Source organism: Dermochelys coriacea, chromosome 8, assembly GCF_009764565.3.
Source record: "Dermochelys coriacea isolate rDerCor1 chromosome 8, rDerCor1.pri.v4, whole genome shotgun sequence".
NCBI classification, from domain to species: Eukaryota; Metazoa; Chordata; order Testudines; family Dermochelyidae; genus Dermochelys; species Dermochelys coriacea.
This window is the reverse complement of record NC_050075.1, coordinates 15,786,479-15,808,379: the sequence shown is the minus strand read 5'-3', so window position 1 is coordinate 15,808,379 and position 21,901 is coordinate 15,786,479. Positions and strand designations below refer to the sequence as shown.

Below are 21,901 nucleotides of genomic sequence, written 5' to 3'. Positions count from 1 at the left end.
ACAAGCCCCCGGCAGCTGAGCCTCCTTATGGCTGAAGCCGTATACTAAAATACTGCGTGAATGTACAGGCTCGATTGAGAGAATAACAAGGCTCCTTTTTCACAAATATTAACGTGAGGGGGTTTTCTCACAAGCTTTCTGGCCATGACTTTTCCCTATCCCAAGCTACCTCACGGAAGATACCACTTCAAGGACAACTTCTAGTTCATCACTTACCCTTTCCCTTTCCCTGTCCCTGTCCCATGGCAACTCCTGCTGTGAAGTGGAAAATGGCACCAGCTTCCATTTCCATAGCCAAGATGGCTGCTCCTTCCTGCTCTGGAGGTGAGTCTCATTTGCTCGAGATATAAAGGATGGGGCTGGTGGTGGCATTAAGTGGTGATCAAATGCTTTGAGTCAATGTCCTTGGGAGGCAAATGACATTGCTATTCTATGCATTTATAATGCATCCCCCCCCCCCGCATCATTAGGTTATCTACGCATGAATCTGGTATATGGCGGCTAATTATACACACACCAGGGCTTGCAGGGACTGGAAGAAACTACCCAAGGAAAAGCATGTGGGAGGGGTGAGAAACCCATAACAAAACATCATGTAGCAACAATCTTGGAAGCTTGCACATATTGTTCTGTTTCTGCATCACCATTGTACTGGTAAATATTGAGGGAGTGCTTATGCTGAGACCACCTGCTTCACTAAGAAGAAATAGGGCAATAGCTCTGTCATTTAAAGAGTGAATGATAGCATTCCATATCCCGCCCCCCGAGCACATTACATACCAGGATTGTTCATTTGAGTTCCACAGGAACCCAAATGTCTTGGTAACTCTACAACAATTGTGAGTGTTTTCTCTAAAGGGTCTCCCTGCACCCTCTTTGGGGTACTATTTATGGGACAAAATATCGTGCAAGCTGGTCTTCTCCTGGTGTTCCAGCTACACCAGGACTGAAAAGCCATGAGGAGAGCAGATCACTTGTTACTGTGCTCAGAAGTGGCACCCTGATGTATAAGGCAGCTTGAGCAAAATGCAAACACAAGCCACACAGACAGATCACAAGTGCACTCTGGCTACAAAGCAAGGGCCCAATCCTCTGAAATGCTGAGAACCTCCTGCAGAATGCTGAGCACTATCATCTTCCACTGAAGTCAATGCAAATTGAGGCCACTCAGCTCCTCTCAGGGTTGGGCCCTAAGAGGCAATCCTCACTATGGGCCTGAGCCTGATCAAAGCACTGATCCAAACTCCTGGGGAGGTTGAGCTGGGATCTGAAGTTCAGGGCTTGGCCCCGTATCTCTAGCAAGTCCACAGTCAAGCTCAGCCTTGAGCTCAAGTCACATAACATTTTGATTCTCTTTTGTTGACTGTTTATTCTCAAGAACGAGAAAGCCGGCATGGTTTAAATACATAAATACATGATTTACCATAGCAAAGCTGAATGGATTCTTCACACGAAATTCCTGGATTGGATCCAACCTCAGCTATGTTCTTAGACAATCCAGAAACTTTTCTTTTTTAATATAAGAGGGGTGTGGGGCAAAAGGAGCGGTGAGGGAATGCTGAGCCTTCCAGACAGTCATGTTTTGGGTAGCTGTCCCAGGCAGGGAAAGCAGCTGATGTGCAGCATTCCCTTAATACGACATGTACGCATTCTCCTGCTCACACATGGACACACACAGAGCTCTTGTCTGCTCACAGGAAAAGGATTTACTCACATAATGCTGATATGAACAGAGGGTATCTAATTTGTCTGGTTCAAGGGCACCTTAATGTTCTAATCTAAAATCAGTCCATTTTTTTCATCACAGTAATAATTACAAAACTGAACTTAGTGAACTGAAAGGCTCAGGCTAACACCCCTGGGGATTCAAGTCCTCTGACGGCAGAACAAGTACAGTGTGGACTATGTCAGTGCAAACTCCCCCCTACTCTTGCCAATATGCCTCAAAATCCTGACTGGGGAGAGGCTGACACCTTCAAAGGCCTCCGATTCCAGATCTGACCTGGTCTGGCTTGTGGAATCTACTAAGAATCACAACACAAATTAGTATCTCTACAGCCTTCCTCTTTAACATGAAGTAACTTCACTTACATGTGCCCATAACAGCATTATTAGTGATGCAGGCCCTTTAAATCTATAAAGCTTGATAAAGCACAGACAGGGCTAGCTCTTAGATATGGCTGTCTCTGAAGTCCAGCTAGCAGAAGGAAGGATACTGCGGGCGCCAAATTAAACAGGATGAGGAGCGTATGATGAAAAACCTCTTTAAATGAATTCCAATGGGGTAAAAAGAAAAGGAGTACTTGTGGCACCTTAGAGACTAACAAATTTATTAGAGCATAAGCTTTCGTGAACTACAGCTCACTTCATCGGATGCATCCGATGAAGTGAGCTGTAGCTCACGAAAGCTTATGCTCTAATAAATTTGTTAGTCTCTAAGGTGCCACAAGAACTCCTTTTCTTTTTGCGAATACAGACTAACACGGCTGCTACTCTGAAACCAATGGGGTAAAGTCGCTTCTAAAGACCCTAGTGAAGCTGCTGGGTAGCTTTTCTATGCAACAAGTAAATCTTCTCATAAAAAGAGCAAAATCCAGAAAGGAAGATTATTGCTAGAGATGTTCAGAGCTGTCTACAAAGGCTGACAGAGGGTGTTAACTAACAAGTCATCATCCTGTGAGCAGAAGGCCATTAGTTTCTCATATGATCAGTTTTCTGTGGCTCAGACCTGTGTGCCCTCAGGTCAATGGAAGGTAAATCCCAGGAAATGCTCAACACCTTTCAGAATTAGAGTGGAAGGATAGTCCAATAGTTGGGGAGTGCTAGGCTGAGGCTCAAGAGACAGGGCTTCAATTCCCTACTTTGCCACAGACTTTCTACATGTCCATTGGCAAGTCACTTAACTTCTCTGGGCTCCAGTTCCCCAGCTGTATAATAGGGATAATAGCACTTCTCCACCTCACAGGGGTACATGAGGCTAAATACGTTAACCATTGAGAGGTGCTCAAATACCCCAGTAATGGGGGTCATCTAAGTATCAAAGCTAGATAGCATTAGCCCCTAAAGTCATTTCCCCACAGGGAAATGCTCTTGTGACTTACACCTGTGGCTTATATTTTCTCTTCTAGTCTCCATACGGATACCGTCACTTGTAGAAAATGAGTGAATGGGAGGAAGGAGAGGTCTCTGGTATGAATGAGGAGTGTATTTGTGGGGGGGTGTCTATGGTAGGAGAAGATCCTGCCTGTTATGTTGAGGTTAGGTAGGGGTGGGTTGGGGTTTCTGACACATTGCATGATGGTTGCAGTGGATCATAGGAAAGGGTCACTGTTTTCTATACAGCAGAAAGTGTTGGGGAGAAGGTGAGTCTGTATGTTGGGATGGGTGAGGGCATGGAGGACAGAGTAAAGATTAGTGCTGGGCTAAAGTTGGAATCTACTGGCTTACGCTTCTTCCCTGTTAGTTTCCTGATGTGATACTAGGCAATGCGCTTTGTTGTGATGTGGGAACCTTGTGGGTACAGTAGCTTCAGCACCAGTTGCCTCCCTGCTCGGAAACTTGGTGCCAGTGGTCCCCTGAGCCTAAGAGCCTATGCTAGCATATAGGCCCTATGTTATTGTTGTCAAAACAAGTAGCTCCTTAGGGGAAAAACATCTCAGACTTGTACAAACAAAACTAGGTCCAGGAAGCTAAACTAGTAATATGAAACACACCTAAACTACCTAAGGGCCAAAGATGATCAATTGCTGGTTGAAGTTTAATTTCATCTGTGCTTTATTGCCCCTAAAACCTTTTTTGTTTGATTGTATTTTTAAAAGCAATACCCATAACCTCTCCCTCAAGCACAGGTCTAGAAATACAATATGCTGTTATATAAAACGTGTCTGTCTAGGAAAACCTTATGTGGATCCATTTTGAATATTAAACCTTTAGTTCTGTCTCTTATAAACGGTAGGTGGGAATCTTATAGCTTTCAGGATTGTCTGAGCAGAGAGGCGGTGAGAATTCTTTTACAGATAGGCTGCTCCTATGCCCCACCGCTAGTGCAGGGTCTCTGCTGTTTTGTTTCTTCCTACAGCAGCTAAGATTTCACTCAAATTTTCTAGCTTCTTTTGGTTTAAAGATTAAAAGATTTAAAGAGACCTGATTCTCCCCTGCCTAGGGTCCTGTGTCATCATTTACAGCTCTGCCATATGAGAGCACGGTGGGAACAAAACATTGGGGACAGATTCTAGTCCCTGCATGCTGCTCTGGCAGTGGGTAGAAGCTGCAACTGGCAAAGGAGAATTTCTCCCATCGCACACACAGTGTAGGGCCACTGTACTGTGCTGTCGTCCCCCCCCCATAAGCCCCAACACAGGGGAAGTGCCAGGAGTGGGACTGGCAGAAGGAGGACCTGTAGTGACCTGGGTGTTACTTCGCAGCCCAGAGTGCAGCCCCAGGGCCATTTCAGTACCCAGAGTAGCCCAGAATCTGGAGGGCACTAAGGAAGCGGAAAGGCTCCCCTCCCGTGTGGTTGCATCCTGAGCCCCTGAGTTGGTAGCATTTGAAACTCACTGTGCACAGACTTAGGTAACTACAGGAGCACTAGGCTGGAGAATCAGTCCCATATCCCTGGAATGTAAACTGCTGTGTTCTGCCCAGCTAATATCACCTCTCTGAACACTGCACGCAGCCAGAGAGTAGCTCCAGTACAGGAATAAACCAAGAGGCATGGACTGATTTTTGGGACTGCCTATCCCCAGGCTTATCCCTACTGCATTCAGGGTACAGGCAGGTACCAGTGGGCTGGTTTGTGGTAGCTGAGCAAACCAGCGCTTTCCCCCCAGAAGCTGCCATCTTGTGTTCCAGTATCCAGGCTTTCATAAGTTTCCAGCCTGTGTAAATCAATGCAGTGAATTCTGCCTGAGTCTGCAGACTGAGAGAAACAAGAGAGCTAAAAGTTGTGGGCTGTCCCTGTTCGTCTCAAGGGGCTGGAGAAGCTGAAGACTAGTGATGACCATTTAAAATGTCACCATTGTAAATACTTTTGCTGCTGGTTGATAGCTGGCCTGTAACTGATTGAAGCAACAAGGGAGGTTGTTTAGAGCAGCAGTGGTAGAAATCTTGCTTAGTCTTCTTGTTTTTTTACTCTCCTCTGCTGTTTGGGGAGCCGTGATGGAAGATTAGGCTGAGAGGAATAGTTGTGTGAAGGGGAAGTAGAGGAAGCTAGGCAGGATAGGCATGGGGGTGGATCCTTCCAGAAATGTGTGGTGGGTCTGGGCCCACTTCAACCTTAATGCCCCCACATCCATGCCCAGGACAGGAAGGTCATACAGAAGGAGAGAGAGAAAGGGACAGGAGTCCCCTGGGAGGTCATGGAAGGCTTGGCTTATTTGTCAGGACCCCCGCACTCCCACCAATGATTTGCTCCCTCCCTCAGATTTCATGCCCACACTCAAAACCCCACACTGCAGTCACCCCGCCACGGACTGGGGTCCCTTCGCAGCCAGGCACTGCTGCCCTTTAAAGGGTAAGGGGTATCATTTTGAGGAACATGTGACTCTAGCTCCCCCTGCTGGGGCTGAATAATAATACCCATCCGTTAGTTAATGTGTCCCCTCAGCAGCCCACAACACAAGGTGTACTCGGGTTTTGCCCCCTTTTTTTACATTAATGAACTAATAGCAAATGAACGTTCGTTAGTATGGTACAGAACACGTGCTCTATCTCCCCCCCTTAAACAAACAACAGGCTCTTTGTGCCTAAACTGCCTCTGTGCCACAGGCATGTTTGTGCCATCTTAATTTGGAGATTTCTTCATTAACACAAATCACTGGAAACATCAATAACTGTCATGATGCGGATTTACTTTGATTCATATGTAAATCAGGAGGCAAGGGAATGTAGGTTCCAGAGTGGCAGTATGCAGAGCAGGAAGGAGAGGAGGAGAAGAAAGGAGAGGGGCAAGTAATGGACAGGACAAGGAGGAGGCTCTTACTCATGTTATGTTTGTACCGCACCATATCTAAACACACTTGGTAAAGAAACAGTTCAATCACAGTGATTAGCACTTGACTCAAAAATACTCGCTCCTCCCTCAATGCCTTTGCGAGTCAGGGATTATCCCATTTGACCGATGGGGAAAGAAAGGCAGACAGGTTAAGGTCCACATATTCAAAAGGGTCCATTCTTTCCGGGTTCCCACCTGCAGCTCCCACTGAATCCAGCTAGAGATGTGGGGGATCCAGCAACTCTCTGCATCTGGCCCTGTGTGTTTCAAGGTTAGCATGTTTTTTTTAAAGGAGACCCCCAAAAGAGAGACATTTTAAAAAATGTTTAGTCTAAATGCGTTGTGAAATGCCACCAAGGAAGATGACACCAGAACTGAGACTCTATTGACAAGAATTCCTTGCTTCTAGTACAGTCATTAGCCTGAAGCTAAAATCTTCCTTAAGAGGTTCTTTTCCAAGGCAAGCTCTCAAGATTTATCCAGAACCTGCCTGATTTTGAGAGGGATGTTTAGCATCCCCCAATAGGTCATTAGGGACCTGACACTGGGAGCATGTCATTGTGTTGTTATCACACAGCTTTGTCTTGGAGGCCAAAGTCTAGCCTTTCTGCACTCACTCTGGGTAGTTACTATTGGGTGGAGCTATATATCTTCTGGGTTTGTTTATTTTATTTTTTCATAACAGCACCTCTCAGTGTCCTATCTGAGCACTGACTTTCTGAGTTACTGGCATTCTTTGGAAAAGGCTGAAATATCTATGTTGGCGGGGCGGGGGGGGGGGGGGGAAGGGGGAGAACAAACTAAGCAGCATAGGCCAAATGTTACTTCTTTCTGACCTTGAGTACAATTCAACTAAAACAAAATCTAGTTTTAACTCACCCGATGTGGGTGTTGCACTATAAATTTTGTAGTAAATCAGCTCAATGTGACTACATGTTTATAAAATGTTATGCTAGATTCTGGTTTATATTTACAGTGAGGATATCAATATGTTAATAAATGTATCATCAGATACTAGGGGATAGCCAGCTACCCACCTTCCCTTATTGTGTAATATGTGCTGTATTACGATGTATTTATTAAAGCATCAAGGACCAAATCTTGCAGTCATTCATTCAGGTGAAATTCCTATTGAGTTCAGTGGGGATTTTGCCTAAATAGGGCTTGTTAGATTTGACCCCAGAGTAATTTGAAATAATAGAGAGCTATAAAATCCATCTGCTTGTAACTTCAAAGGGCAAGATTTTGTCCCCAAATAGAAAAATAAAACTGATATAACCTTGATCATTGCCAAGAAATGTGCCTTTCTGATTTGTTGGAAATTAAATACTATGTCTCCTTTACAATCACAACTGTAGCACATGAAGAAGAAATGCAGAACAATAGAGCCATTGGTTTGAATTCAAGTTATAGTTCACTAGAATTCATTTCCATAGAATTACAATGGGTTCATTCTTAATACCACTGAGTACTGTTTGTACTTGTGGAAGTCACATGGCATTGGGAACACTAACTAGTGCCTGGGTAATTAATATCTAGGGTTTAAAAAATTTGTTTACTAAGAAGGTAGGCATGAACTAACTGAGTCACCATATAAACTTGTTGATGGAATTCTGGCCAGCCTGCACCCATCTATTTTATAGATTGCAAACTCTTCCCTGTTTGTTTTGCAAGGTGCTTAACACACCCTTGAGCATGGTCCAAATGAATTATAATAACAACACAGAGGCTTTGTCTTCACTGCAAAAATAAAGCATGTTTTTTACACTGAACTAGCTAATTCAATGTAAAATCCTAGTGGTGACAAGGCACAGGTAGCTTTTACCTAGATGTACATAGTCAAGGACAGCTCTATAGCCTCCATATAGGGTGCTTTGTCTCCACTTGGATTTTACATCAAGACAGCTATGTTGATGTAAAAAACACACATACCCTTTTCCCTTTTTTGCATTGAAGATATAGCCACATTTGTTGTTCTAAAACACTTACTGCACATATGCTTTTTATCTGCAGGAGAACATGAAAGGCCACTTTCTCAAAAACAGTATAAAATATTCCAATATAAAATATGAACATGGATTGAGCGTATCCATATTTTATTATTTAGCCTCAGAATGATAAAGGGCTGAGTCACTCAAGTGATAGTTTTCATGCATGTAGCCACTGAATATTTTTACTAGCTAACGTGCCTTTACTTTGCAACATGGCTGCAATATCTCAGGCTTTGCAGTGTGCCCATTTGGGCTGAAGGAACAGAACGAGATGTTTACTGTCAGGTGTCTACAAGGAAATGTTAAGCAATTCATATAGGGTTATGCTGTATTCATTGCATGGGTTTTTCTTCTGGAGCAATGAGGGTTTGATTTGCATTTGCACTGTATCTATCATATTGATCATGTTGACACCATCAGCTACAGAACCAATTGGCTATTTTTTTAATTTTTTTTTTTTTTTTACTCTACCAATGCCAAACATAGAAATCACGAGGCACTAACGTTTGCTTACCCACTTGATTAGCTCAATATATGAGCAGGGCCCATGCAAAACAATCCATTATCTTCTGAGATAAACCAGGCCAAAGCTGTCCCTGGAATCAAGAGTTCCACTTGGCATGAATGTGGCACACTCCATGTAGTATTTTTAATGAGGGGAACAAAAGAAGGTGGGGAGGAGAGTAAGATGCCTTTTCCAGTCGGCACTGGTAGTGCAGTATAGCTTGTGGAATGTTTCAACAAAACCTGTTGTTATGCAGACAGAAAGAGGAAGTCTTGGGTTTAATTCAAGGCTGAAATCAAAAACATTCCAAAAGTTACCGACTTGCAAAGAATTTCAGAGCGTGCAAGTAGTGTGGCACTGCAGAAACTTGACCACCTAATGGGGATTTAACATGCAGAGCAAACATAATTATATTATCAGCTTTGTCCTCCTATGGTTGAACTGTATACTGGTTTTTAAATAGCTTCCACTTTTAAAGAGAAAATTATTGTGGTCCAGGAGACTGGTCACAGGAGTCAGATCTGGATTCTGTTCCCAACTCTGCCCCTTCACTCTCTCTGACCTTAGGCAAATCAGCTGACCTCACTGTGCTTGTTATACTGGGCCAGCTCTGCAGCTGGTATGACTCCACATAACTCCAAAGTAAATGGACCTAAGCCCAATTACACCTGAATATCTGCCCCTCCATTTAGAATATAGGATAATATCTACCTACTGTAGCAAAGAGCCTTGAGATCTGCTGAGGAAAAGGTACTACATAAATACAAATCATCAAAGGGACTTAACAGAGGGGACTAACTGATCCTTTAGGTTCACCATAAACTTTGAAACTAAGTCAAAATGCATGATTGTATACATAGAACCAGAAATTTTATTTAGGTTAGTTTTACTTTTAAACCAACTTTATTACACTCATTGGAAATATCACATGGCACTAAACACAAAATTCACATGCTCTTTGGAATTATATGTTGAACTGTGTGAACATCCAGACAGAAGGAAGAGGCACAAAGGGAAAAAATGGTTTAGGTCATTGATTCACACTGTTCAGATACACATTATTTTAGTAGAGGTCATGCAGGCATTTTGTTATGAAATACCTAACATCATTAAACCTTGGTTTTATAACTCTTTATTGTAATTGGGTCAAACACAACACTTAACATTTATAGGACAAGCAACACAAAAATAGTCACCTAAACTTGTATTTCCAGTTGGCTATCCATATGTAAAAATCTATAGTCTGAGGAAAATTTCCCTGTAGTTAGTTTTTCACCTGAATGTCCCACTATCATACATTTTAAAAGTCTGTTAGATTCTTTTAAAGGTGCATTTGTTAAATTACCATCACACTTAAAAGTTCATAGTACTATCAAAATAGCTAGTTGGTAACATTTGTTTTGTGGTCAGAAAGTTCTAAAAAAATACTAAAGCCAACAATGGTAATCTAGCATTTAAATTGAGGTAGACAGGTTAGTGTTTCGATTGGCTAGGGTTGCTTTTTCTCATTGCATAAATGGTTTTGTATTCTACACATAGTAAAATACATTAGACAACAATTAGAATAGTTGCTAGTTAGCATTTCTAGCAGAGAAGTTTGTTTTTAAAAAGTTAGAGCACTAAATAATCTTTTAAAAAACAAACAGATTTTCCTTGTCATTATCTGTTACCAAATTAATTGGAAATGTCATACAGAATTATCCACCTTCCTTATTATGTACTTTGTTATTTAAACCTGTAGGATAAAAAGCCATTTTAAAGTAGGTTTGATCTATCTTAAAATCAAGATGTAAATAAAATGTGCAACAATCCCTTACCCTATTCCTACTTTTCACCTCAAAGAATTACAAACTCACTGGAGGAATTTGTAGATTAAGAAGATTGTATGTTAAGCCTTATAACCTGTCCACACCGCTGCTTTTTTTTTTTTAAACTATTTCAGCCATTAGGCATAGAGTTAGGGAGTCTTTGTGGATCAAATTAACCCGGCAGTACATAGGTAGGTATGGCATTTTTAAGAGAATCTTGTTTTCTGTGGGCCTGATCAAGCTTTGTTGAAATCAGTGGAAAGACTGCCATTGACTTCAATGAGCTTTGAATTCAGACCCTACATAGTGGACTGTTAAACACCTTGGGGTGGGGGACAAAGACTGCTTCTGTGAAAGAAGACCAGGGCCTAGATCCTCCAAGCTCTTTAGGCACCTCTCATTCATTTCTATGGGAGTTAGGAGCCTAAATATCCATGAGGATCTGGGCCCAAGAAAACGTCTATACATTATTTGCATTACTTTGATTTCAAGAAGACAGAGACTAGTGACTGAAGAACAGCTCAGAAACTGGTCTGTGTTTCACTGGGGCCTCCTCCTCCTGCTCTTCCTCCACTGCTTCGACAAGAGAAGAATAAGACGGGAAAGTCCCCCTAGTCTTAGGCTTCTTCCTTGAGCCTGCAGATGCATTAAGGAGCTTATTTAAGGAAGAAGTCTTCTTCAGACCCCTGCTTAGATCGTAGAAGGGCATGTCCTCAGATAAGACTCCAAGGAAAGTGCTAGTGGAGCTCAAGATGGAAGCAGCAATTTTTGGATTTTTCTTGATTGGAAAGGCATGTCCCACACCGTTGTGAAGGTCAGGATCACCCAGCAGATGCCTGACTGCATAAGAGGACCCTTCCTTTAAGTAGTGGTGTGGCTTTTTCCCACTGTAGTCTCTCAGCTGAACCTTGACATGGTATGTCTTGACCAATGTGGTAATGACTTCTTCTTGGCCATGTATGGCAGCGATGTGGAGGGGCGTGTAACCTCCATAGGACTTAGCATTCACATCAATTTCAGTGCCACCTTTCTTGGCCACCTCAATGACCTTCCCCACCATGTCACAGTTCCCACTCTTAGCTGCCCAGTGCAGAGCTGTAAACCCAGACATGAAGTCCCTTTTCCCGGCCAGGTTGGCATCGCTCAGCAAGAGGCCATGAAGCCGCTGGGACCACCGGCCGGCGGTGGCTTTCACCAGCCATTCGTGCTCCAGAGACTCCAGGGGAAGGGCAGCAATGCCGCCAGTGTCTTCGCTCACCTTCTGAGTCTTTGACACCCTTCGCAGGTGGGGCGACCTGGCACCCGCCTCATCCACCTGCCTCCTCTTCGTGTGCGGGGATCTGGGAGAGGCCGGCTCAGGGAGCTCCAGCAGGCTCCCCACTTGCAGCCTGGCTCTGTCCCCAGGCTGCTCCTGCTGCCTTGGCAGCTCCTCAGCCCCTCCGGCCGGCTGCGGGCAGCGCCCCGGCAACATGCAGGGCTTCTGGGGGGCCTCCCTCCTGGGGGCCCCAGGCGCCTCCCCGTCCTGGCTCTGGAACAGCCCCCTCAGCTCGGACACAGGCTTCGGGGACGGGCTCTCCTCGGCGGCCAGCGGGGCCGGGGGCGGCTCGGGCGGCCCCCGCCCGCCTGCCCCGCGCTGCCCGGCGCCCTCCGGCGGCGCCTCGGGGGGCTGCGCTCCCTCGCCCGGCTCCCCCGCGGCCTGGGCTCGGCGCTTCTTCCGCAGCACCACGAACTTGGCCCCGTCCAGCTCCTTCCCCGCGGCCACGCTGTTCACCAGCGCCGTGAAGCGCTCGCGGCGGGCGGCTCGCTGCCCGGGCTCGCCGGCCTCCAGCAGCGGCTTGAAGCGGCCCCGCAGCTCCGCGCTCCGCACCTGCCCGCCACGCTCCCGCAGGAAGCCCAGCAGGGCCGCCCGGCTCGGCTCCGGCTGCGGCTGCGGCTGCGGCTCGGCCATGCCCCGCACCTGGCTGGGGGCGCCGCTCGGCTCGGCAGCCGCTCCCCGCTGGGGCCGGAGCCGAGCCCGGCCGGGGGGTGGCGCGAAGGGACCGCGAGCGGAGGTGTCTGGGATTTGTAGGCGAGGCGCCCCCCTGCGCCTGCCCCGGGGCGCGCTGGCTCCGGCCGGCGGGAGGGCGGGTCCTGGCCGCTGTCCGAGGCGCGCAGCAGAGGCCACCAGCCTCCCGGGCTGCGCTTGGCAGCGGAAGGCTTTGGCCGCAGCATGAGCAGAGCGCGTCGCGCCGGGTGGGTGGCACCTTGCGGGGCTTGTGCAAACCCGCATCCTGAACGGAGACCCCGCTGGCAGCCCCTCCCCCCGGCTCTGCTGGGTGTATGGTTCAATGCGCCCATCACCGCCGTCTCTGGGCACCGCCGAGCGGCGGCCAATCAGCAGCCTGAGCCGGGGATCAACAGCTTGACCGACAGCAGCGAATTCAGCCTGGTGACTCCAGCCCCACCCCCTGCAGTGTCCGAGAAATATTGTCACTATCTCCTAGGTAGGGAAATGGAGGCACGGAGTAGGTACTGAACGCTGGCAGCTCCCATTGGCTCCTGCAGGATCAAGCCCTGAGTGACTCACCTAGGGACCCACAGTTGGGGCTAGTTCTGCAAGTGGCTCCACAAGGGCAGAGCCCTGCACTGGCACCAGCACAGGAGCTGGGCCTAGATTCTAACTCTCTGTTCTGGGTTGCTTGTCACTGAAACAAAAATTAATCCTTTTTGGGCTGACTCTTTACCTGTAGGGCCTGAACCCCCGAAGGGGAAATGTATCCTATTTTGGAAATTCTGAGCAATCAGTTCAGCTGTTTGAGTTACCCACCTGTGTGTGCACCTGGGGAGGAGGGCCCAGCAGAAAACCACTTTTCAGTATTTTTTTAAAAAATGCTTCATTCCCCAGGGAAATGCAGCTACCTGAGGAATACAATCCCACCCATTGTTTTACCAGTGTCTGTGCCAGCTAAACTACGTAACAGTTCAGATAAAATGTAGAGCTTTAAGGGCTTTGTCCTGAGAGATACTGAGCAGCTGCAATTCCCACTGTCTAACCTGTGTAAACACAACTCCAATTTCACTCACTCCATTAACTTTGGAAGGTAATTGAGCAAAGTTGTGTCTCATAGAACATTAGTTCCAGCCATGCAGAGATTGCTTGGACTGAGTTAACAGTTTCATTGATTTAATTCTGCCCCTACTTTCTAAAATAATGATTTTTGTCTCAGTTATTATCAAATCAATGGCAGGTTTCAGAGTAGCAGCCGTGTTAGTCTGTATTCGCAAAAAGAAAAGGAGTACTCGTGGCACCTTAGAGACTAACAAATTTATTAGAGCACAAGCTTTCGTGAGCTACAGCTCACTTCATCGGATGCATTCCCACCAAATGCATCCGATGAAGTGAGCTGTAGCTCACGAAAGCTTATGCTCTAATAAATTTGTTAGTCTCTAAGGTGCCACGAGTACTCCTTTTCTTTTTGCGAATACAGACTAACACAGCTGCTACTCTGAAACCTGTCATTATGCAAGGCACTGAATTTAGCTGTATAGAGTGGAAATCTGTCAACTTCATGAAAAAACTCGCAGGGATACAGACAGACATCATCTTCCTCTCCAAATGCAAACGGACATCATGCCGAAAGGACTGAAGGTAAAAAATCCATTACAATCTACATACCACACAGACTATGCTGACAGCTTGTGCCACACACTCTCAAAGAAACTGCGGAACCACCTGATCAACATCCTCTACAGCAAACAGGGAAAGATTAAGAATGAGCTCTCAAAACTGGATACTCTCATAAAGAACCAACCTTCCACACAAACTTCCTCGTGGCTGGTTTTTTTTTTTTCCACCAAATGCATCCGATGAAGTGAGCTGTAGCTCACGAAAGCTTATGCTCTAATAAATTTGTTAGTCTCTAAGGTGCCACAAGTACTCCTTTTCTTTTTATCAAATCAATGACACAGCTTTAGATATAATTACTTTGCTTCATAAAGTCAGATCTTTGTATTTCTGAAGAAGCTTCCATTGATATTTGAAAATCTGATCAATTGTGATCCTTTTGAGTTATACATCTTCTTCTCTGCAAACAAGATAAGAAAAAATATATGAATTAAACTATATTGTATAGCTAAACAATCTCTATAACCCACTTTCATTAGTATTTCAGAATGAAGCTTTATAAATACATTGCCACATCTCTTATTTCTAATTGCATTCTTTTATGTATAAAATTATTAATTTTTTTGTAAGTCGTTCAGAAAACTTCAAGCAACTTTCCCCTGACATCACTGGGTGCAGGATTGGGCCCAAAAACCTTTTTGGAAGAAAGGAGTAAGTGACACCCATTCCTTAAGGCTTATTTTCTTTTGATCACTTTGTTCCCAACCAGCTCATGAAATGGATACTTGAATGACCCATCAGTTTGACTGGAAAACAACAAAGGAGACTGAACATAAAATAAGTGGAGTCAGTATGTTGGGAAGGCAGAAAGATAAAAGTAACTCTCTGTGCAAGAATGAATGGGAAAGGGAAAATAAATGTGTTTAACTTTCAGTGTCTTAAACTTGGAAACTATGTAGTATAAACCATTTCTAAACCCTGCATATTATTACCATTCATGGTCCAGCCTTCCTCATGGTCTTCGTCTTTCTCTGCTCCCCATCCCTCTACTTATCTGGCACTGTCTTCCTTTCTCTTCCTCCACCCTTATTACTGTTGGTGCAAGAGCCTTCTTCTGAAACTCCCACTGGCTGCATGGAATATCCTTTTTGTATCTCTTCGCCTTATCTCTCTATCTCTTCAAATCTCATCTAAAAACATTTCATCCCTTGACAACAGCTGGCACTTTTCCTCAAAGTGTCTGTACTGTACTGTACTAATGTTCTTTCACTTAATTCCGTGTTATCTTAGCAGAGCCTGTAGCTCTGTAATGTTCCTACATTGATTACTTCAAGCCTAACATTGCCTTACCATGCCTGTCCTATTGTTTGCACAGTAACCACATACTTTGCTGGTGTTGTCTCTTGTGTATGGTATTTTACTAATGCCACCCCTGCATTAGCAATGCCTTTTTGTTTATAGCAGCCCCACAATGCTGGCTGGCTTACTGCAGAGATCTAATATAAATAAGCATCCAAAACTAATTGCTATGACTTGCTTTAAAGGTTGGTTATTAGAATCTAATACAGATATATGAAACCCTCAGAATTCATTCTGCAACCTTTGTGTTGCAAACCTTTTCTCTTACCTTGTGCCTATCCTTCACTTCTTATGTTCTGTCTCACAGAGAATGAACAAGAGGAATATGCTAAGGGAGAAGAACTAAGGATGATAGGGTTTTTGGAACCACTTGCCTTATTTTACAAACATTTGTGGAGAATTTGGTGGCATTCTAAGAAGACACTGTTGGCACTGGTTAAAGTCAAGCAGGGTGCATCTGTGGTCAGGCTGCCTCTATTCTCAGTTCACTGAGAACTCTGAAAATCTCTGCCATTCTCTCTGAAAATCAATGCAGTTCACAGGTGCTGACTACTGGGTGTGCACGCCTGTAAGGCTGGCCTGCTGTCTGGACAGCTTCCATGAAAGTGACAGCAGGTTGGATCTCAAAAGCCATGGATACCTAGAGATCCACATGATGTTGTTGTAGCTTTGCCCATTGCCTCAGCATTGTTCCCCTCACCCACCAAGTTGTCCCCTGATCACCAGAACCCCATCTGCAGTAGCTTATGAAGGTTTACTACTCAGCTTAGGGGGGCAAACGCTCCACATATAACTAGCACTCTAATCTCATACCAGCCCATCCTCCCTCCACACAGAGACCTGTAATCTTGTGAGATGGGGAAAATGTGCTACAGAGGCAATACTCCTTTCCATGTTCCTCAGCTGGGATCAGTGGATGCAGTGTCTCCTTCACCCACCGAAGTGGAGGGGAGCATAGGGCCATATGATGATAATAAACACACTGGAAAAAGTGTGCGGAAATGTGTCTTGCATTGTGATGGCGCTGAATTGGTTTCCTCACTTTAACTACTCTGTCCTATAAACTCTTTCCACAGGTTACTCTCTTCTGTGCTGTGGCTTGTCTACACTTACAGCGCTGCCATAGTGCTTAATGAAGAAGCTACCTATGCCAACAGGAGAACGTCTCCTGTCAGAGTATGTGGCTGTGTCGATAGGAGAAGCTCTCCTGTGTACACTGGAGGTCAGGCTGGTATTACTACGTTGCTTGGGGAGGGTGGATTTTCCACACCCCTAGCGATGCATTATACCAACACAAGTCGGTAGTGTAGACCAAGCGTCATTTACACATACTCGTTCCCCCCACTCTTGGTTATCTAATGGGTGTGTTTCCCTTCACAAACTCTCATTTATTGAGTGTCTGTTAGAAGGTGGGTACTTATGCCTTGCACCAATTAAAACGAAATACAATATATCTGACTAACTAAGCTGTACCATTTCAGACCCATGCTCTTTTGTTTCTATGTTGTGTCCCCAGCCCTCAGCCTTTGTCTGGTTGTGTGTTTAGAGTCTTTAGACTTTAAACTCTTCAGGGCAGAACTTACTTCATTTCTGTATAATGGGACCCCCAGCCCAGTTGGAGGCCTTTGGGTACTACTATAATATAAATATTTAATAATAATAATAATAATAATTATAATTCTGGGGTGGTGGGAAATTGTGTAGTCATGTGGGGAATCCTCACTACACTATTTTTGGGTTCATGCAGCTACTTCCAGTTTTAATTGGATTTAAAAAAAGAATGTCCATTTGTGGCTCGCTGGGTGATTCTGGGTTAGTCACTGCACAGCTCAGTGCCTCAGTTTCCCCATTTATAAAAGGGAGATGATAATACTGATCTCTTTTCCAAAGCATTCTGAGGCCTACAGATGAAAACCTCTATATAAGAGCTGGGCATCATTAATTAATATTGTAGAATGGCAAATGGTTGGCTTGGTCTTGTTCATTGATAAGCGGTTCAGACCTGGTGAAGGTTATCCATTTATAGACAAGTCCCCTGGGCTTTTCTATCTGTATGGTGTTTAGTTTATTTCTCCATAACTGATTAAGAAGTAGATTGAGTTACATAAATGATGCTGCTTGATGATGTCTTTGAATACCACCATAAATATATTCAGGCAAAATCTTTTAATACAGAGAATAATCAGGCTGGAACCGTATTGGTGTTGTGGTACCTAACTCCTTTGAAAATTCCAGCCTTAAGGGAAATTTTGCCTCCCTCTTTTTCCTTTTGCCAAAAACCTAAAAAGTATGCATTTTTGGATTGGTTATTTATGGAACACTGCAGGCTGCCTCTCAGATGATTTCTAGCCAACTGTCATAGAATCATAGACTTTAAGGTCAGAAGGGACCATTATGATCGTCTCATCTGACCTCTTGCACAATGCAACATCTTGGTGTTTCCAGTTTACCAGCTAGGATAAAAGAAAAGTACAGAAAACAGAAAAAAATCTTTTAATTTCCTGCTATTTATATTTTAAACCAAACTTTACAGCTTGCTAACTTTATATCACAAACATTAGGGAATTGTCCCCCTTTTAATGTATTTGATTGGGAAGTGTTGTGGGTGTTTGTGAAAACATCACAGCCCTAGGGACCCATCAATATTGCCATGTTACCAAACACACCTAACTGTGGGCATTTTGCCATTATCCTCAGTGGAAGGAGGATAGTATTGCATGGTTGCAACAATTCAAATGATGCAACACCGGAAAATGAAGTGGAAGATCCAGCATCCATATCCAGGCTCTGCAATCACAGTAGTATCTGTTGAATCTTCAGGGTTAAGGTGGAGGCCTTGCCAGTCCAGTGTTGCTGCTTCTTGGCACAGGAACTGTAAAACTGTGTAACAAAGAAGCCACGTGACTTTGCTCTGAACTGTAAGAAAGGCAAGGCATCATATTGCAATACAGAGGAGAAGAGGAAGGAAAAATACAAGGATGAATGGGCAGGGAAAATTCCAATCTTCTTCCAGCATAAGGAGTGTTGGACAGCAGAATCCTGCTTTAGAGAAGTTTGCGGATTTCCCTTTGGGCTCTATGGCACTGGGCACTGATGAAATTTGTACTTTCAGTGAGGAAAGGTAGATTTTTCTCCTATATGAAATCCAACAAGAATGACCAAAGCCACAATTTTCCAGTTTCCTTGTTGATATTTCCCTGTGAAACAAAGGGTGAGTTATGTGAAGGCAAAGAGCTCTTCCTTTGTTCCAGAGAGAAATGCAGTAACTTTCAATGAATACACAATCAAACAAAAGTCTGGGAAGGAGGGAAAACATCTAGCGATAAAAGGCATTATCTGATGGAGGAGTAAGGCTTAACTGCAACTCAAGGGCCAATTCAAAAGAACATTACTAAATGGACAAGAGCAGACAGCATTTACATTTGCCAGATAATTATTGCCTGCTGTTCCACACAGATGAATCTCCTTGGGGCTGATTCTGCCCCCCCCCGCTCCCATTCCCACAGTAAATAGCCCCTTAGTTCCGAGTTCAACCCATTGAAATTGGTGGGATTACTCACAGCATCAGCTTCAGTGAGGGTGGGCGAATGTAGCCCTTTATGATTAGGAGTCAGGGGATTGGGTTCTATTCTCCGCTATGCTGGTTACATGCTTTCAAACCTTGGGCAATTTGCTGGGACTGCTCCAAGGAGTAAAGTACAACCCAGGGTGTGTGAGGAGGGAAGAATGGGCCTGATTTTCAGAGGAGCTGAGCACCTGCAGCTCCCACCGACTTTAACTGGAGTTATGAGTGCTCAGCACCGCTGAACCATCAGGCCTTATAAACACAAAGTATTATCACAATTACTAATGATATTCAAAGCCACTCAGCTCCTCAGTGGTCTTGAAGCTAAAGCAACGACTGTGAAGCCACTCCAGTTCAAGCCATGTTGCAGTAAAACAAAGGCAGAAGGAATCATTTAAGGTCCACAGAATGTTTACTTGTTTGGCCTGTGTTGACTAATGTGGAAGAAATCAAATCCAGCCCCCATCTTGGCCAGTGCAGATGATATAGGAAGATCAAGGGTTTTATCCAGCCCTGAAAAATACGTAACCATGTACAAAAGGGCTGCATGTGGCTTTGGTATGGCATAAATGTGAAAGTTAGGAAATTAGGGGCAGGACAGTCACTTGTTCAATGCGCCTGCACAGGGGAGTAAAAGGCCATACAGTGCCTCCTTTTCTCTCCTGCATGGGCTACCTGCATCCTAGGTCACAATGTGAGGGGCCAGGGGAGAAAACTGCCCCACTGGGGCTGCTGCCACTCCTTTGTTTCTATGCGTGCAGTCCTGTCCCTCTTACTCCCAATACCTCTGCCAGCACATCTGACTGGGGCAAAGAGGAAAGCTGCACCAAGGAAAGGGCTGGTGAAGATTCCTTCCCCCTCTCCCAGGGCAAGGAGGGAACGAGAGATCCAAATGTGAATCTTTGGCTCACTAGTGGCTCCATGTTCTGTTCATGGGGTAGCTGAGCTTACTCAGGGCTTGTGGCAAATCCACAATCTAGCCCTAAGTAAGGGTTACTTTCAGTAGGCAGAAATACTCCACCAGAGTTAGAGATCCTGGCAGGAACGCCCACCCAACTCAATAATAATATAAATTTAATTCCTGAGTGCTTAAGAACAATCTGCAGAATGATAGATGTCTTGAAGCCTAATGGGTCTGAATCTCCTGTCTGTTACACCAGTTCTACATCAACATAAAGCCATTGAAATTAACAGAGTTGCACTGCTGTAGAGCTTGTATACAGGAATAGAGAATCAGGCTCCTTATCCTTAGGAACAAAGTGTCCTCTGAAATAATAAGGTGTTAAAAATAAAATCCTCATGCTGTCTATCTGTCTCTCTAGGCATTTATCCTGTGCTGATCATGGAGCTAAGCACCTCTCAACGACACCCCTTTTGGTGCAGCCAAAGAAAATGAGAAGAGACATCAACCTCAGGAAGGGAAAATGTTTCAACAATCAGGCACCATCTTCCCTACAAATACAATCAGGTCACAGGATGCTGCTGCAATAGAGTGGTCTCTTAACCCATTACCATGTCTCTGGATTTTTCCCCTGCCTTGCTTTCCATCTTTATTCTCTTTGGGAGTGAGCCAAAGCCCATTGAAGTCAGTAGAGTCTATTCACTGGCTTTAATGGGCCTTGGACCCATTGGGCAGTTTTCCCAGTGGCAGCAGCCCCACTGGGGCAGTTTTCTTTTTACCGGGGGGAAAGAATCTTGATTGATTTACTAAGTGCATCCCTATCCAGCAAAGCACTTATGTGCTTAACTTTAAGCACAGACATTTGCTTCAGTGGGAATTAAGCATATACTTAAAGTTAAGCAAGTACTTTAAGTGCTTTGGTAAATTGGAGCCTTAAAGATCACCTGCAAAGAAAAGAAAAAAAAGTTTGCGGTTTTTTTATTAATTTATTTTTGCTTTTTTATGATATAATAAAGAAGGTCTGCAAGGTTTTCTTTGCCTTTTAAGAAATCTGCCTTTTGTGCACATTAGAAATATCAAGTCCTGACTTCCCTGTTTTTGCTGGAGGATTCCTTGGAGGACTGGAGATCCTGTGGGAATGTGACAAGCGGAGACGACAACCTGAGATCTGCGAGAGGAGGGGACTTTTAGTGGGATTTTTGCTGATTTCTATTTAAGTCAAACTCCAGACAAACAAATGGGAGGGGAAAGCTTTGTTGGTGAAGGACTTAGCAAACCTATGCCATTGGTCGAGGACTGAGAAAGTTCCCACTCCAGTTCTCAAAGGCTCTAGCAACACAGGGAAGATGATACTTTGTATCCATGTAAATTCTAAGGTACTAAAATTATAGAACAGAAATTTTTTTTTGCGAGGGGGGGGACAGGCAGGGGAGAGAAAATAAACTAAGCAGGACTACTTTATACAGCACAAAAGAAGCAAAAAAGGGCATGGGCACCGTTTTTTCAGCTTACATTTAAAAATACAAATGAAGGCCCTGATCCTGTATGCAAGCAATTCTGGACTTAATCCAACACCCACTGAAATCAGTGGAATAACTCCCATTGACTACATTGGATCAGGCCCACGGTTAGTCCCATTAAAGTCAGTGGGACTACTGACAAGCATAAAGTTGAGGGTATTCAGGATCAGGCCATAAATGTATTTGATAAACCCTAGATTCAGGAAAGAACCCTTAAAGATGACATCTTGGTAGCCTTGCTGTCAGAGTGCAGATTAACAGAGCAGGAAACAGCTTGGAAGTGAATGTACAAAGGGGAGATGGGCTCAGAAAAGGCAAAGCAATATATCTGCCAAAGAGCAGTGGGCTTATCATACTTCTTCGATGTAACCCACAGTGCAGCTCACTCAAATGATACCTAATTAGAAAATACCAAATAACCAAATTGCTGCAGGGAAAATACATCCTAGCACTTTCATCATAGGACCTGGTTTCTGTAATAGAAACTAAAATGCTTATTTCTAATGATCCTTGCCCCCCTCACTCCAGTTATCTCAGCTACCTCTGATTTTCATATCCTGTGGTATTATTCCTCCAGTCACATGCTTCTCTGATCTCCTGCAAAATGATTCAGGAACAATGTGAAGAATAAAGGATCATATGGATTAACACATGAT

At 44.4% G+C, this 21,901-nt stretch overlaps 1 protein-coding gene and 1 long non-coding RNA gene across 2 annotated transcripts in view; both read right to left on the bottom strand.

The window, feature by feature from the left end:
• LOC122455472 overlaps nt 1–398 on the bottom strand; it is a 70,162-nt gene extending 69,764 nt beyond the window's left edge. The window contains exon 1 of the long non-coding RNA XR_006273691.1: nt 217–398. This is a non-coding gene — a long non-coding RNA (uncharacterized LOC122455472). The remainder of the gene's footprint in view (nt 1–216) is intronic.
• Nucleotides 399–10,420: 10,022 nt separating this feature from the next.
• Nucleotides 10,421–12,343, bottom strand: SOWAHA (sosondowah ankyrin repeat domain family member A). The gene has a single exon (XM_038413593.2). It carries the CDS (start codon nt 12,242–12,244, stop codon nt 10,799–10,801), a length of 1,446 nt encoding a protein of 481 aa, XP_038269521.1. The 5' UTR covers nt 12,245–12,343; the 3' UTR covers nt 10,421–10,798.
• Nucleotides 12,344–21,901: the final 9,558 nt, after the last annotated feature.

Excerpts from the sequence above, each read along its gene's own strand:
- SOWAHA (XM_038413593.2), bottom strand. The coding sequence starts at position 12,244 with ATGGCCGAGCCGCAGCCGCAGCCGCAGCCGGAGCCGAGCCGGGCGGCC.